This window comes from Micropterus dolomieu, linkage group LG11 (genome assembly GCF_021292245.1).
Source record: "Micropterus dolomieu isolate WLL.071019.BEF.003 ecotype Adirondacks linkage group LG11, ASM2129224v1, whole genome shotgun sequence".
In the NCBI taxonomy this organism is placed as follows: Eukaryota; Metazoa; Chordata; class Actinopteri; order Centrarchiformes; family Centrarchidae; genus Micropterus; species Micropterus dolomieu.
In genome coordinates, this window is record NC_060160.1 from 10,834,467 (window position 1) to 10,851,876 (window position 17,410).

The 17,410-nt window shown below is 40.7% G+C and overlaps 1 protein-coding gene across 5 annotated transcripts in view; it reads left to right on the forward strand.

Moving 5' to 3' along the window:
• The window catches only part of zgc:110158 (uncharacterized protein LOC553590 homolog), a 44,341-nt gene that overhangs the window by 2,387 nt on the left and 24,544 nt on the right, over positions 1 to 17,410 (forward strand). For 2 of the 5 annotated variants that reach the window (XM_046062528.1, XM_046062526.1), the window contains exons 2-4: positions 5,867 to 5,939; positions 6,633 to 6,694; positions 10,470 to 10,554. In XM_046062528.1, the coding sequence (XP_045918484.1) occupies positions 5,867 to 5,939; positions 6,633 to 6,694; positions 10,470 to 10,554 (220 nt within the window). Of the gene's footprint in view, positions 1 to 3,239; positions 3,560 to 5,866; positions 5,940 to 6,632; positions 6,695 to 10,469; positions 10,555 to 17,410 lie in introns of those variants that run through there. The other 3 variants (XM_046062525.1, XM_046062527.1, XM_046062524.1) reach the window with 3 other exon arrangements.

Consider the following 17,410-nt stretch of genomic DNA (forward strand, 5'->3'; position numbering starts at 1 on the left):
CCACCTACTGTTTCCTCCTCTATAAAAATGGGGCATGCCCCCTCTTATGTTCCCGTCAAAACACATTTTTCTCCTTTCCCTTTTTCTCCACTATCCAATAGCTGCTCCCTCTTCTTCTTCTTCTACTTCTTCTCTTCCTTTTCTACGAGCCAACGTCTGAGCTTTAATAATGCAGTGGGCCAGGTGCACACACGCAGCCCCTTTTGCAACCCACACAAGTACACCCATACACACACCACACATAAAAATTTCATTGAAGGCCTCTGGGGGGGGGGGGGGGGGGGGGGGGGGTCTGTAGTGTGATCCACAGATCCCCAGACATAAGACAAGTCCTTAACTATTCCATTGTAGTCAAACTCCTATAGAAGGCTACACATGTAATAAGCAAGCCAGTAAACCTGCAGTGTGTACAGGGCAAATGGTATCAATATTCAAGGCATTTGTTGTAACCTAAAGCTTCCAATGAGCCTTTGCCAGGTGTTTTAAAACTGTTAATTAGTATAGATGTAGGGAATCTATGTGTTTAAGTGTGATCAGTAAACGGCAAAGTACAGAATTAGACTAATGATCTGCGTGCATGTGTGTGGCCCGATACTAGACTGACCTGAAAGTGGTAGTGACTTACACTCTACACCAGTGGTCACAGAGAGCTTTGTGACCTACAAATTGGTAGGAGCCTCAGAAAGTGGTCAGATTCCTCTGGCTAAAGTGGTCTCGTGTGTGTGTGTGTGTGTGTGTGTGTGTGTGTGTGTGTGCGTCAGCAGAACTGCAGTCTTTAGCCTCTTACGAGCATCGTCATTTGTACAACAACCAATCTGCCTCGCTGTTTGTGTTGAGAGAAATTAAGTTAATGCAGCCAGGGATGTGATTTTTGCTGTTTGATATGTTATTGGTGTGCGCTATGATGCATTTATTTAAAGTTGAATAATATTAACCATTGTAAATAAGTTTAGAAGTCAAGGCTACTTCTGCTTTGTTTGTTTGTTCATCTGGGTGTCTGCTTGCTCATGTTTTCGTATCTCAATGACTATCTGCAAGAGGGAAACACCCATAGCTATTTACTACTTTCTGAGCAGGATGGCCTGCTGTACATATACAGAGCATCACACTGCACATTGAAACTATAACTACTTTTATAGAGGAGGCACATGTCCACTAAATGCATGTTCAGCCGGCTTTTGGATGCATTCATCGTATAAGACTTGGATATGGACAGCTGAAGAGCACTCATATTGACAGGCAGTGTGTAGTCTAGATGGCTCAGTTCCCATGTTGTATGGGATGTTGTGAAGATCCTTGAAAGTTTATCTATAGTTGTTTGAATTATTAGCATTGTCCATTGTACCAAATACCACTTAATATTGGTGTGTGCTCATTAGTGTGTGGTGCAGATTTTTTGGACATCCAAGCAGAACTGATCATGTGTCACACTCATAAGAACTTTGCTTTCAGATTTGGATCTGTTGCTATGTTTAAAACACATTTTAATCATAAAATGCTCAAGATGCACGCATTTATATCTGCCAGCTGCCATGATGATATTAAGAAAATGCCCCCTGACTGCGCTGTCTATGTGAAAGACAAGGTGTGATCATGTAGCAACCATCAGCTCCAATCTATTATTGTCTATTTGCCTATTCATATCTTTTACCGACTACATTTGCATACTAACAATGCATGTTTTAAACATTTGCATAACATTAGTAGTAAGAACAGGTCCGGCGCAGAGCCCATCTCCATCATAACACAATACTTAAGTTGCAAGAGATTTCTCACATTAGTGAACCTTGAGTCATCAAGCTTTTGGAGCATTTGCTGGAAAAATGATTTAAATGACTAATTGATTAAAAAAAAAAATATATATATATATATATATATATATATATATATATATAATTATTAATAATTTATTAATTATTTGGCCGGTCGTTTGATCCAGTTTGAGTTCTGTTTTGTAAAGTGTTCCCCATATTCACTCCCAAGCGATCTGACCAAAGTTTTTTTTTTTTATGAAAGGGCGTTGTAACAGTCTCTATAGATTTATCCTGAGGTTTCACCCTGTTGCTGAACATCTTCCTAACCTGGTGATGCAGAATTGTGTAGATGCTTTCTGCACTGGCAGTTTTAGTGCACAATGATAGTGAGGGCTTATCAGCTTCAAAACATTTTATTGTCAAACTGTTTATCTTCTGGAGAGGCTTAAATGCACTAAATGTGCTTAAATAGACATCACCCTCATCCCACCATCCAGCAATAGTACAAGGGAAGAGAGCATTGGAAATGTGAATTTCCTGTTAGTGGTTAAAAACAAACTGGACAACAGCCTTATTATCTCAAAATAGGGCTTGATGATATGGCCTAAAATGATATGATAGTTTTATTTCTTACGATGTGTATCAAATAGTTATTTCTTTCGAGTTTAAAGGCAGTATTTTTCTCCTGAGTGGAATTTGAAGAAACCTGATGGTTATTTGTGATTTAAACTCTTCTTTATGGTCAACACTTAATGCCAAACAGTGGATCACTTCACAAATCTGACGTAGAACATTCAAAAGAATTGGGGAATACAATCTTTGTCAACAAATATGCATGAGTAAAATTATTTTTTCAGTCCTTCTTCCTCGACAAAATAAACATCTTAATTAAAAAAAAATCCTAATTCATGTATGATTCAAGTGAAATAAATCAAACATTTATTGAACATTTGTTAAAAAATTATATCGCGACAATTGTTATTGTTTCATTGTCGAGCCCTAACTCAAAACAATGTTTCATTGATCAGTTCATTGACTAGCGGTGGGGACTATGACACTGAGTTACTGTCCTTCTCATTAGGACCTTATTGGCCTGTCAGAGGACTGTCTGCTGTGGGCACACGGGGCACTGTCATATCCACGCCGCGGTCGATTGATGGTCCATTAACAGCCTATTAAACACGACTAAGTGAAGGCGTTTGGAGTACAACGTTGGGCCAATGGGGGTTTCCCACTCCACAGCATGGTTCTTGTGTGTTAATAGACCCTGGTGGATTGCCGTTATCAAGTGTGGCTGGCCTGTGAATGTATATGTACACTGATCAGCCACAACATTATGACCACTGACAGGTGAAGTGAATAACACTGATTATCTCGTTACCATGGCACTTGTCAGTGGGCGGGATATATTGGGCAGTAAGTGAACATTTTGTTCTCAAAGTTGATGTGTTAGAAGCAGGAAAAATGGGCAATCGTAAGGATTTAAGCGACTTTTGACAAGGACCGATTGTGATGGTTAAATGACTGGGTCAGAGCATCTCTAAAACTGCAGCTCTTGTGTACCTAGCAAAAGCAGTCCAAGGAAGGAAAAGCGGTGAACCGGTGACAGCGTAATGGTTCATTGATGCATGTGGGGAGCTGATAGAAAGGAGTCAGAACACACGTCGTCGTTGCTCCTGACCCCTGTCCACTGCCGAAAGCGCCTATAATGGGAACATGAGCTTCAGAACTGGGCCCCGGAGCAATGGAAGACAGTGGCCTGGTCTGATGAATCGCGTGTTCTTTCACATTTCATGGATAGAAGGGTGCGCGCCTACCTGGGGAACACTTGGCAACCGGATGCAATATGGGAACAAGTTGGTGGAGGCAGTGTGATGCTTTAGGCAATGTTCTGTGGGGAAACCTTGGGTCCTGCCATTCATGGGATATGGGAATGCCTGGATGCAGCTACTTCTGTCTGTATCTGGTGTGTTCAGTCAGACAGTATTTTTCATACAGTTCAGAGGGTGTTATTCAGCTTGTGTTGTGATTTGAGGACATAGGCAGGCATGGAAAAACTATGCAACCCACAGAAGTGCTGCTGAGATGACATGACTGTTGTTGTGGCTAGGGCTGTCGCGGTGGAAATTACTTCACCGCGACAGCCCTAGCCAATATGTTGGGGCTCAACAGCGCTGTATTCTCACATTTTTCATCAGTGAAGTAATTTGTCAGCTATTAAGAGTGTCTGTATCTGTCACCTAACTGCACAGCAAGCCACTAACGGCAGCTTTATGGTCCGAGCAAGCTAGCTGCTGCATGCTAGTCAACAACATTGCCACGCAAACTCCTTTTTGTAGTTTGACCGTGTCTTTTTCAGACGTAGCTATATCATTATCCACACCGCTTACTGTCAACAGTTTCTCTGGACTGTCCCTCAGGATCACAACGTTAGTCCAACATCGCCGCGCGTGCTAGCCACATTAGCCGCACAATATGCTAACGCCAAGTTAGCTAACCTTTAAAATAAACAGTAAAACAACAATACATGGCAACACTTGGGGTCATGTACAGCCCATGGCGATCCATCCTTGAACCGTTACAGAGCTTGTTACAGTTGTGGAACTTTTGAAGCACTCATTTATTAATTTAACAAGCCCTGAAGTGTACAGTACAATGAACATTGCGTTTGCTGCGGTGCTTGCCAACCTCCGCGATAGGCTTGACCAATAGCGCGGTTTTTCAATTTTGCGGTTATTGCTACAGCCCTAGTTGTGGCATCTTCTTGTTATGTGCAAATGAGTACATACTTTCACTTATTCAGAGCGGAATTCAGTTGAGTGGACGGTCCTTGATTGACCCCTCCACCTGGCATTAAAATGTGTTTATGTTGATCGGATTGCAGATAGTGCTTGATAACATGAAAGTACACGTGTAAATGCACCCACTATGCGCTGAGGACAGATTGTGATCTGATCAGCCAAACTACCTCAGGAGGCGGTCAGGGACACATTGTAATACAATGTAAGAATGTGGATAAAGGGCGCCATTCATTAAACATGCTCATGCTCATGTTTTTGGTGAACAGTGAACTGAACATATGTTTGAGTTGTACAGAGTGAAATGTGGACACTGGAGACACATTTACACCAGGTGTAAATGTAATTGGTTTAAAATCGTATCTAGATACAATGTAGATATGACACTGCCAAAACAATATGGCCATATCCGGCCCACACCACCTTTCGAGTATGATCTGTGTAATTGGATCTCGTCTTGGGTGCATTTCCACCTTTACTTGTGATCAGATGTTAATGCCAGGTGTAAAACGAAGCCAAAGTGAAGGTAAAAGTACTCAGTGTTGCTGACTGGTCAAACACAAGCCTTGAGACTACAACGGTTTGTGTACAGCATTCACTCATACTGCAAGCAAATGCTGGTTGTGTCTAGTAATATTAGTAGGACTGGGAGTGGGAAGTTCTTTAATGCCGTTGCCGTTTAAATAATAGTCAGGTAGCCAACTTCTGTTTTCACTGATTTAAAAGTTAACAAACAAGAAGAACAAAGTGTAACCTTTCCCTCGATTTGCTGATTGGTTTAATAGTTATCCTGAAGAGCCAGAAAATTCTCACTCATCCTCTGTACTTTGGAATTAGACTGAATCTTGACTTCTCTGCTGTTTTCAGTTGATCGTGCCACCCTTGCATGTCTTTTTTCCAGCATCCACTTCATACGTCATAGTCACACAACAGTAAATTTTAAAGAACAGCATGACTCTCTTGTCATTTCAAGCGAAACCTTGATGCCACTTTTTTTATTCATTGTTGGTCGGTTAATACCTAATCTCAGTTTTTTTTCAGATGTGGTAAAAATGCAAACATGAATGCATCAAAATAACTTAGTCCTTGAAATAGTTCTTGATTATTAGCACAAGGGGCCTCTAGTTTCTTGGACTATTTGGTTGAAAATTGCTGCTTTTTGTGTGCGTTTGCTTGAAAATGAAGTGGGACGGCGAAATCTAATCTTAGTTTCAAAATACGGAGCATTAAGTGGGGGGGAAAAAAGGGTCTGACACTAAACTGGTAATGGAAGCTAAATTTGGTCACTAACAATGTCTTTCTTTTGCATTTCAGATTAGCGTTATACGTGTACGAGTACCTGCTACATGTGGGAGCACAGAAGTCCGCACAGACCTTCCTGTCTGAGGTAAGATGACATCCATGACTCTAACCAGTTTATACTGGTACTGAGCCAAATCTTTAGGCCTTTTTTTTGGAAAATTGCTTATCTGGAGCTCAGGAAAAGGTTGAAAGTATTGATGAAAAGTCTCCAGCAAAGAAGTCAAACACACATCACTTGTGCCGTGACTAAAACAGCTTTATTAAAACATGCTATAACCTAACTACAGTGAATGTTTACAACAACTTATATTGTCAGCGCAAACATGCTGAACATGGTTACAGTAGTGTAAGGTGTTTTCCAAAATAAATCCTATTACAGATCAAGGTCACTGTCTGCCATGGTGAATCTTAGTGTAAAAACATTGCCGATGTAGGCAATGTGTTGATTGCATACATTTCTAAGCCTCCTAACACCCCTTTTTGGGTGCACACGGACAGTGAATGAATGAATGAGAAAATGAGTATATGATTGAGCTACTTCCCTTGATCCAAAAACACATTTCACATGTAAGTGAGGGAAACGCGACAGAGACATAACAGGAGGAAGACAGTCAGAAAGATGAAGATCGACAGAGCCAGAAAGATGCCTATCTTCCCATCGAAGGCCATTGACAGTTTGAGACTGACTGATTATATGTTCTTAACCCCTGGACCCGTAGACATAATCCTCTCTCTAGTGGCTGCAAGTGACTTTTCTCTCTCCTCTCCTCTCCTCCAGATTCGATGGGAGAAGAATATTACATTAGGGGAGCCCCCTGGATTCCTCCATTCATGGTGGTGGTGAGTGTCACTCCCCCCCCCCCATGTTAAAAGAATGCTAGTTTTGTCTTGCTAGTTTTTGATGCTGTAAGCTTATCCATTTTATTTACTTGGCTGTGTTGGCGGTTTTTACAGTAAAGCTGTAAAGTTGTTCATGCACAATGAGTGCAAAGGCCTCGGCAGGCAGGCATTTCATTGGATCTGATTGAAATGGTCCAGATTACTGTTCTGTGACAGCAGCAGGTATTTTTTTTTTTTTCCTTTTTGTGTCAGCATTTGATTTATTGATTTCAGTCAGGATGTAAAGAGAATTTCAACAAATACAACAAAAAATGCTTCTGAAATAAATTGCCTAGCTTTAAACTCAGATTTTATGTAAAGATTCAGATATTCATGTACTTGAAAAATACCAAATTTTAATTTAATTGACGGTGCTTGTCCTCATTCATGATTAAAGATGACTTCCATAGGTGGGAGGTCAAGCAGAGTCTCAGCCTTGGGGTTGACCAGACTCGCCGAGGGCGTGACCCCTCCCTCCCCGTCTTCTCCCCTCCTCCAGTTCTCCATCTTTCACCCCCGTTCCTGAAACAATAGATGCAGATGGTTAGGGAATGGACCCCCCCCCCGTACTCCCCTCCCCCTCGTCACCCTTGTGTGCCCCCCACCTCCCACTTTTCTCCTTTGTTCATGTGGGAGAGGGATTCTTAGCAGATTAACCCGTTGCATTCCATCTTCCTTTGTGCCACCTCTCCCTCCGCTGTCTTTTTCCTCCTTCCCCCCTCCTGTCATTTCTGCCCTGGATAAGATTTGACCTTTAGGGTCATCGCTTTAAGCAATGATCTGCAGCTTCACTTGTTTGTTGTTGTTTTTTGGGAGTAATCTTGATGAGGCAGGAAATTACACAGTATGTTTACAGGCACTATAATACTGTATATGTTTTACTCTAAAACCCAAGTTTGCTGCAGCTGGTCAATAATCAGATTTCTAACCTACCTACAACATTTTTAAACCCAGACTGACATATTTTAAGCATATTAGTCATATATGATGAGAAGCCAATTGATGTAAATGCACAGAATGACCATTGCTGAGGAATATTTTGTGTTTCTAATGTAAATATACTAAATCCTTAACCTTTAGTAGATCATGATAAAGCTTTGACTGAGTAGGATCCAGTCCCTGCCTGTCTATGACCGTAGTTGAGATTGAGGCTTGAATCAAGCCCTCCTGGACTTCTCTTAAAAGTTTCCCTCGGTGAACAGAGTTCAGCATAAACTGACCAGAAAAGGGAAGGCTACTGATGTGTCTTACTCAACTAAGATGGTTGCTGTTTTACACCTGATATTCCAAATGTTGTCTCACAAATTTAACAGTTATATACAGGAAAGGGCTGGCGATATTCTGTGTTTTTAATACTGTCAACAACGAAAAGACCAAAACCAACAATGCATTATCCCCCCGTCAATACTTTTCAACTTGCCTACAGTCTCTGTAGCACTCCAAGCTCATCTCATTGTTACCGAAGATGTAAATCTTACAGAACGGGTCATAAATATTTAGTTTTTGGTACAAAAAAGGTGTGTGTGTGTGATCAGAGAGAGAGTCATCCAGTACAACAATGTGACTCATTTTTGTGTTTTAATAGTTTGTGAAAAATAGTGACAGACAATACTTGGATCATTATTAGTTTTTGTCACCAGCCAAAATAAAATAAATAAAAATAAACTCGCTGCTCATGTCTTGAGAGCTAAACCCCATTACATTTGAACTTGAATAAATTATGTTTTATTGTGTGTGCTAGGGCTCTACAGTGCATCCATTTCATTCGCATATGACACTTAAACTAGATATGTGCGAACTCGAAAAAATCCTTTAGGAGCACCGTGTGCCCAAAAGACTACAACCTACCGTAATGTAGTACAAATGTAGACTGAGCCAGGTTGCCAGTGTGCCAATATGTGCTCCTTCTAGCCGCCACCTCCTGAGAGCTACACGCCCCCCACCCGTTCTATTTTACATCTCTTTCACTAAAGTTATTGTTATAAATATTGTTCAGTAATCTTGTGTGGCGTGGGTCGTGCGGGCGGTGCCGGTGTATTGTGTATCCATCCCTGGTTCTACAATGACATGCCCCATTGCACCAATCAGTTTTCTGTGATGAGATCAGTGTGTCAAATAGGGCTGGAACTAATTAATCTGTTTATATATTTTTTTTTTAAAATGTGGCAATATTTTAAGGCCCATATCGATTGTCTTCACTTCCAAAGTCCTCCACTTGTTTTCACAGGAGGTTAGCCCTGTGTGTGTGTGGATCACATGGTCCTCACCAGTCTTTAACCTTTTATCAGAGAAAATGATTGATGGTTTTGTAATGTGATTTTTAAATTTCTCTTGAAGGTTAAGTCTTTTCATTTGCTCCTTCCTACTAAAGCTGTGCCGCTAGATTCAGAATACACTGAATTATACTGTACTGAAATGAGTACTGTACAAAGGAGCTAATATTTAAAAAACCTCTGGATGTACAATTACAGACTTGTAAATATCCCCTTAAATCCTCTTTAAAAAAGTACAATATCTAGTGTAACTTTTCACCTCAGGGGGGTGGTTCTGCTGAGTCAGAAGAATGAGCATCAGGCTTTTAGAGCACCATCAGCAATATGAGACCAAGAGCATGTTTTAATAAAAAGAAAATGAGGGAACAGAATAATAATATGAAAGCATACAGACCTGGGTAAAACTAAAGAATAAGTTTGAAATTATTTTCACTGAAGGACTTAAATCTAGATGTGGGTCCTTTCGTTTCCTCTCCTTGCTTAGGCTTGTTGAGAAAAATGAGAAAGGTGTAAGTTTAGTACCCTCTAAGCATTTCTCCATGTTGTTTCCTTAAGCAACACTCTGACATCCTTTTACCATGTTGGCTCATTTTGTAGCTCAACCATGCACTCTGTCTTTTTCACAGAAGTAAAAAGTCAACTTTTCAGATCACAATAATCCATAACTTCTTATTAATGTGCTCAAACTGCTGATTCTATTATGAAAATGTACTGAGCCTCGCAAATACAACCGCGTCTTTTACAAAGAGTAGAGGTGTATGAAAACGTCCAGATGTTTGGGATTCAGCATGCCTTGTGTGTGTCACAAATTAGCAGGACATGTGAAGTGGCTGCCTGATTAGTCCTCTCGTTAGCCACGTCGCTGTTTCACTCGGTTTATAGCACCTCCACTAAATCAATGCACAAAGACTGATTCAATTAAGACCTCTTAAGACAGGTAGCACGCGAGTAGTTAGCGTTGTTGTTAGGCGCTTCCACTTGCGTGTTCAAATAGATTGAAACAGACTCTAGTATGGAAACAGTTTATGTGTGTGTGTGTCAGCTCTTGTTTAAGATCAAATGCTGAAGAAACTCCCTCTCAATGAGGCCATTTGTTCACATGTACAAGAGGGCATTTTGAGGAATTGAGTTTAGCCTTCCATTGTATTCATAAGGTTTAGTCAGGTTTAACAGTTAAAGTTTAGGGTGAGGAAATGGATGCAGTGAATGAAAGGTCCATTCAAGTATGGAAATCCAAGTGTGTGTTTTCTGAGTGAGTGAGCGGTTGATTGAGGGTGTGCGACTCTGGCATTGTGTCCCTCTTACACTGATGCTCAAGTGTATGAGAGGCAGTTTAAGAGCGACAGGGAGATAGTGAGAGTGTGTGAATGAGTTTTGAATAGCTTGTTATACATTTGCTTGTATTGCTCTGTTTAATAACCTTTGACCTCTCCAACCCCCCCCCCTCTCTGCAACCATTTCAGTGTATTCTGGGATTTGTATTGTGCGGCTCCAGACCGGAGGGAGACATGCGAGCACTCCAGTGAGGCGAAGGCCTTCCATGACTACGTAAGTGACAGATGGGCTCTGCAATCGCACATCACTCTGCACTCACTGTGGAATGAGGCATTTATTTCTTTATGCGTCTGCTCGAGACACACATGTGAAGACTATATATATTTTAATAGTTAGGTCAAGTATGTAAGGAGAATCTTGAAGTGGCACCCATAGGAGCAGGTAGAGGAAAATGTGCACCCAAAGGACATTTGGACAAGGAATATAATCGTTATCTGCACTGGTGGGAGGCAATGGTGCAGTGACTAAGACGCATGCCTTTGGTGTGGGAGACCTGGGTTTGATTCCCACTGTGACACATCTACCAATGTGTCCCTGAGCAAGACACTTAACCCCTGGTTGCTCCAGAGGCGTGCGACCTCTGACATATTTAGCAATTGTAAGTCGCTTTGGATAAAAGCGATAAATGATTAATTACTATTCACTGTGGATCAGACTCGCCTAGAAGTACCAGCTGACTATAAACTGATTTGACTTCACAAATTAATAACATTTCAGTTCATACCACGCATTTGTGTTAGCAGGGAGTAGGGCTGTGACCAGTCATTCTACAGATTACTTTTTTTGATTAGTAGATTCAGTGTTTGGTGTATAAATTGTAAGAAAATAGTGAAAATGGCCATTTCTCACACTCAAGGTGATGTCCTTAAATTCCTTTTGTGTCTGTAAATTTTGAGCTGCCTTTAACTGCTACTTTAGTTTTTGGTCAAACTATTGAATGTTTGGCATATTTAAAATAACTTTTAAAAACAATTAATCAACTAAATGCTTGAAAACAAATCTAACGGTATGAGAGATGGAATTAAAGTGAAAGTAAAAACATAGAACAAAATGAGTCCAAATTAAGGAAGAGAAAATAAATGTATCCAACCCTTCTACTGAACTTGTTGCGCCTTTACCATCAGGGTTACATTCTGTTATATGGAAGTTTTGGTGATTTAAAGATGAAAATGACGCTGAAAAGGACATACTGCGGCTACTTTTGCAAGCAGTCTGTTTCACAGCATAGCCACAACTTTATCCAACTGCCTAAGACATCATCACAGAGTAGAATGTGATGACGCTGTCAAGCCTCAAAAACTAGCAGAGCTTGTTGCCTGACCAGACAAACAACTACAAGGGAGCCGTTTATGGTGCATCATAGCACCTGACAAGCACTTAAAGGTGCAAGTTTAGAAAGGTAATATGACTGTTCTTAAATAGAGTTGCGAAATGGGAGGAACCATGGGTGTTTTTCTCCAGTGTAGTCCCATTTCAAATTGTACTTTTAATGATGTCTTCAACATTACTTTTCATAGAATCATAGGACTCTCCTGGATAATATAACAATCTTGTAAGTGTATATTGTGGACTACAGATTTAATTCTTTCAACTTTGTTTCTGGTAAATTATACTTTGTTCATCAGTTTGGCATGGCGGACAGCCCTAAAAACAGTAATACCCATGATCCTTGGCTGCCGTTGCTATGGAGAAGAAACTGTCAGTGTTGCAAATTTACTTTTTCGTTGTTGCAGTTGGAGCAAAAAGTGGCACTGTAGTTGTCGAATTCATCCCCCTGTCATTAGCAGCTCATGTAAATGTGATTGTGCCCTTTAATGTTCTGTGCATCCTTGCAGAATTATTTGATGCCTTTGAGTGTTTGAAGGAGAACATGTTCTTCAAACACTTCTTCTGCTGTCTGAGTTCAGAAGTCGGGGTCTACTATGAAACAGCCTTTCTGGAGTTTGTAGAGATTCAGTGTCTTGCTCAAGGACACTTCAGCTGGTTGGTTACTTGCTGTCACAGGTGCTTGGTCCAGGTCTCTTGCAGAAGTAGTCCTATTAATAAACACTCCACCATTCTGCCAAATAATACTGTAAATAAGTTATTTACAAATGTCAAATTTGCAAATGTCATGTGTTTTGATTGATGCTGGGAGCCTGTCCTTTCTGGCCAAGACTGTGTGTGTGTGTGTGTGTGTGTGTGTGTGTGTGTGTGTGTGTGTGTGTGTGTGCGCACACGCGTGTGTGTTGTATAGTGTGGGGAGATAATGGAATAGAGTTCTAATCCGGTAATCCCAGCACTGGGCCGAGGCTAAGCCAGGGATATGTGTGTGTGTGTGTGGTGTTTTTGGATGGGGGGGGGGCATCTTTGGCAACCAGCCCATAGAAGGAGGGTGGAGGGGCTCACACCCTCAGTGCCAGAGTGCCAGTTAACTGTGTGTGTGTGTGTGTGTGTGTGTGTGTGTGTGTGCGCGCGCGCGTATGTGTGACTATACAAATGTAGATGGGTGTGCTACACGGTTGCTTCCTGTCTGCTCCTAACAGTGATAGAGCGAAGGAGACGGGACCGGTTTAATTTTGGCTCCAGCCCCCTGAAGCTAGTCTCTGAGCACAGGTCTTTTCTACTGGTTTCAAAAGAATGAGCCGGGTAGAGGCATTGGGAGGGGAAAAAAAAAAAACAATATTTCACCTTACCTCAAAAGAGTTTCTTAGTCTTTTGAGGATTGCTAGATTGCAAGCCATCATTTAAGAGGCATTATCACAATTCTCTCTGCTGGATGCAGCAAAAGTTTATGGTTATAGTTGGGGCTACTTTTTTCTCAAGTCCTGACACGGGTTATAAAAGTAATCTTAGAATGACTTGGTTGTTAGTTTATGTCAAGTTTTTGGTTCATCATTGCTTTAAAGTAATCTCTTCAAGCATCTGATTCAGCAAAGAGGCTGGCTTACAGGGGTTAGCATTTGGAAAGCAGATTGAGGCAGATTTCCCCTCCCTATACAGATTCATATCATTATTTTGATGTTTTTAATTAAGCTATTCATACAGGCTTTCAGTGAAGGCTTAATGGCTTAACATATCTTAAATACAGAATTTATTATTTATGTTTGAGTTTTTTACAATTTCACTGGGATGCATTAATTAGATTTCTTTTTATTTGATGATGTTTAGTTGAAGTGAAGTTGGAGAGTAAGGAAAACAAAATATTAGGCATATTGGATGAATTGTATTATTTCACACCAACAGATGGTATTGGGACCAAGAGTTCATTTTGTCTGTCCATGCTGTGCTACAGAGCTTTCATGTCTTCTAGCTAATTCTATTAATTTTAATTGGTATGCATGTTGTCTGATGCACTAATAGACGTTAATACAACTTTGGTAACACTATTCAAACATCATGTCGTACATGAACCAATTTGCTGGTTTGATTAGCAGTTTTAATTGTTGAATTGGTCTTACATCCAGGTAGCATCATGATGGGTTTGCAAATTGTGGACTTTGGATTTGTGAATTACTGAAGTTGCAGATCACTGCTTTGCTCTGCTACAAAGAGTCACAAACCAGAAATTATAATTATTTAACCTAATAATAACAACAGTTTAAAGATCTATAAATAGGTGTGTATGCATGTACAGTGTTAAATCAGCTGCCCAGCAGCATTTGAGTCCCCTTAGGGTTAGAGTTCCTAAGTAACTAAAGGGGGGATAATAGATTGGGAGATGGGGAATCAAAGGTGGGAGACCTGCCTGTCTATATTTTCTATTTAACTTTTAGAAACTTTTTTTATATTTCCCTGTTGCTTTTAAGTTTTATGTAAAGCACTTTGAATTAACTTGTTGTTGGAATGTGCTATACAAATAAACTTGCCTTATGTCATCGAGGCTCTTAATTCTTGATTCCTTCATCAGACTATTTTTTTTTTTTTTACCTGTACTGTTGCTCTTCACTCTTTCTTGACACATCTGCCTGTGTTTGTCACTTCTCTCACACTCCTTTCCCCACTCATTTTTCTCTCTTTTACACTTGTGTAACTCCAGCCTGCTCACTTCATGTTTTCTCTGCGACAACCCCACATCTGCATCTGCATTTTTTTCCTCCCACCCTCCATTACTATAGCAGCATTTCGACCAAAGGAACTATACCCCAGAAGTAGGAACCTTTTTGGAGGATCTCACTGCATTTCCACTGAAGGGACCAGGGTCTAAATTCAGTTCTAGGGTCTTTATTTTACCCCCCAAAAAGTCCCTGCTCTGGGGTAGTACTTTCCGAAAGTACATGTACTTTGGGGGGTCGGGGTTTGTCTTGCAGTGAATTTCTGAATGGCCGAGTAGAGATTACTGGCTTTAAATCGAGCATGTCGGCTGTTTTTCTACAACTGCTCCTCTTTTCCACTGTTTGCAAACTAATAAATCACAATCAACAGTCAAATAGCCACACAAGTCTCGCCGATGTCCGCCTGAGATTGTACGTCAGCATTAAATTTATTGCTCGGAAATACCAACCAGCGTGCAGCGGACAGCTGATGGAGTTACGCTAAATACTGGGTCCGGAGTTGTTGTTTTTAAGTTTTCATCAGTCATGAGGTTTCTACATGGAGCCGAAGTCAGTCTCCTCTTCTCCAAAACAACAGCTGATTAAAACAGGTAATAAAACTTGTTAAAAGTCACATCCCTCTGACGGTCAGGCGGACACAGACATGAGTGCTGCCAGCTGATCTGCAGCTGTTGACGGCTGGAAATGTTTTAATAACCTTCCAAACTGTTGCGATTTTATGTTTGTGTTTCTTTCTCTGTACTGAAGTTATTTTAAGAACTTGATGGCTTTATCCAGTTTATTAAATAAACAAACTTTATTGTCTCTCCCTTATACTCCCCCCAAAAAGCTGTTTTTAATAGTCACGCATTGCCTATAGTGTTTCATTATAATTAAATCTGATGTTCATTTATAAATTTTGCTCATGGATAGTGGTTACTAAATAATGATGCCTGTGCATCGCTTTGTATGGCGTATAGGCTTACAGCCTACGTCAGCTGGTTAATTTGCCTAATCTTCGCAGGTCTTTAGACCACGGTGGAAGACACACAACAATGGGCTGAAGGAACCTTTTAGTTCCTTGAAAAGAGATCAAGGAAACGCAGCTTATATCTGTTATGGTACTTTCAGAAGCGAAGCGAGCGTTCGGGGCTGTGAGTTTACATTCAAAGGCACGTCGGGCGACGCGAAGGGGCCGGTGCCGGCGACGTGAAAGCAAAGCAAAGGAATTCGCGTAAGTTGAATATTTTCAACTCAAGCGAGAAATTCGCATGACACTGAGTCGCGATAGCCTATCAACGTTGAGATTGGCCATACGTCACCGAAGGCTTCAGAGTGTTGTGTGGAGAGGGCCAGGCAGAGCGGGTGACTGAAAATCTGCTGGCAGACGAAGAGCTGCTAAACTTGGGTCAGAGGAACAGGGAGCAGCGCTCCAGCTTTTGGACAAAAACACCTGTAGTAGGACTGGATTATGCTCTGACAACTACGCAGTTTGCTCGCGGGAGGAGCTCGAAGTAAACTGCTTTTATTAAATTAGCTTTTTACTTTTGTTTTTGGGATTACAACGTTGATTTATCTTCACTCGAGCTTCTCAGCAGCTAGATTCCGTGCACATCCGGTTCCAGTGTTGTTAGCGTCGTTTGGCACTACTTCATATGTATATAAAAACTGGACATTGCTGGGAGAAAAGAAAGCGAGGAGGTTGAACTACCTGGTGAGTTCAGAAAACATGTGTATGTAACTTTATTCCAGCTATCGTTGTACTTTACTGTGACCAAGTTAGCATAGCATAGTCCTGATCGATCCGAACTCCATTCAGAAAACAAACATTTTAGAAGTTGTTGTCTTGCTGACAGACCTGACAAAGCATGAATTCATATGTTTAACAAATCTGCATCATATTGTAGTTATTTCGGCATCAGTTTGACCCGTTTATTGCTATATAATCACAGCAAAATGTTTACTTTGCGTTCATACAGCTGTAGTAATGGTGAGTTGTGTTTATTCGCGTTATCGCGTTGTGTGTGAACACTCAGCAGATGTCCAGCGATAAAACCCCCGCGAGGAGAGTGTTGCATGGATTAAATTTGCGTTTGGTCTGAATGCCGCATTACTCTCTCCTTCACCCAACACACCAGTCCGGCCCCTCTCATCTCACTCGCCTTATCGCTCTCTCCCTCCCTCCTCTTATCCTCTACTCCCCCCATCTGTCCCCTATCTCTTCTCTGACCCCCCTCCTCCCTCAACCACCACTACTACTTCTGTTCCTGGGAGAAGATTGATTGACTAATCTAACTGTTTACCCACAATGCCTGGTAGTGCAGAGGAGGAGAGGGCAGTGTAGAAAACTTGAAGACAGAGAGACAGTTGAGGTATTTGGAAATGGAGCTGAATGGGCAAATGTCATAACATGGAGAGAAACCTAGTTTTTTATTTATTTTTTTTTGTGTGTGTATAAAGCCAGCTTTGTTAAATTAAATGGGGCATTGGAGTATGGGCTATTTTAAGAAAATAAAATGTCTATTATTTTAGTAAAATAATGGTTCTCGCATTTATTCAGACTTAACATTTCTAAAATTATACTCGTTTAGCAGTAAGTTTTATTAGACTCTGCAAATATGATAATGCAGTGTTTTAATTGTCTTTTGAATATTTAAAGATCTCATCTCCGTTCTTAAATCCACCTCTTTCCAAGTTTAAACGGTAGTATAAAGCACCGGAAACATCTTTTTTTGTGTGTGTGTGTGTGTGTACATTTTGGGGCTTTTCATTACCTTCTCATGCCTTAATGGCACCTGTGTAATTTTAGATTTTCGTATAGGCATAAATATTTAAAACCAGCTGTATTAGTTGCAGTTAACGGTTGTCTGTTATGCTGCAGGTTTGTTTACCCAATCAGTTTTTTTAAACTTGTCTTCAAACCAGCTCACATTTACATATTATGCTGTCTTCACTAACATTATACAGCATTTTACAAAGTCTTTTAAAAGAATCTCTATTTTTCCAAAACATAATTGCGTTCATTCTTTTTTTTTTGCCCCTGGCAGTATCGGTGC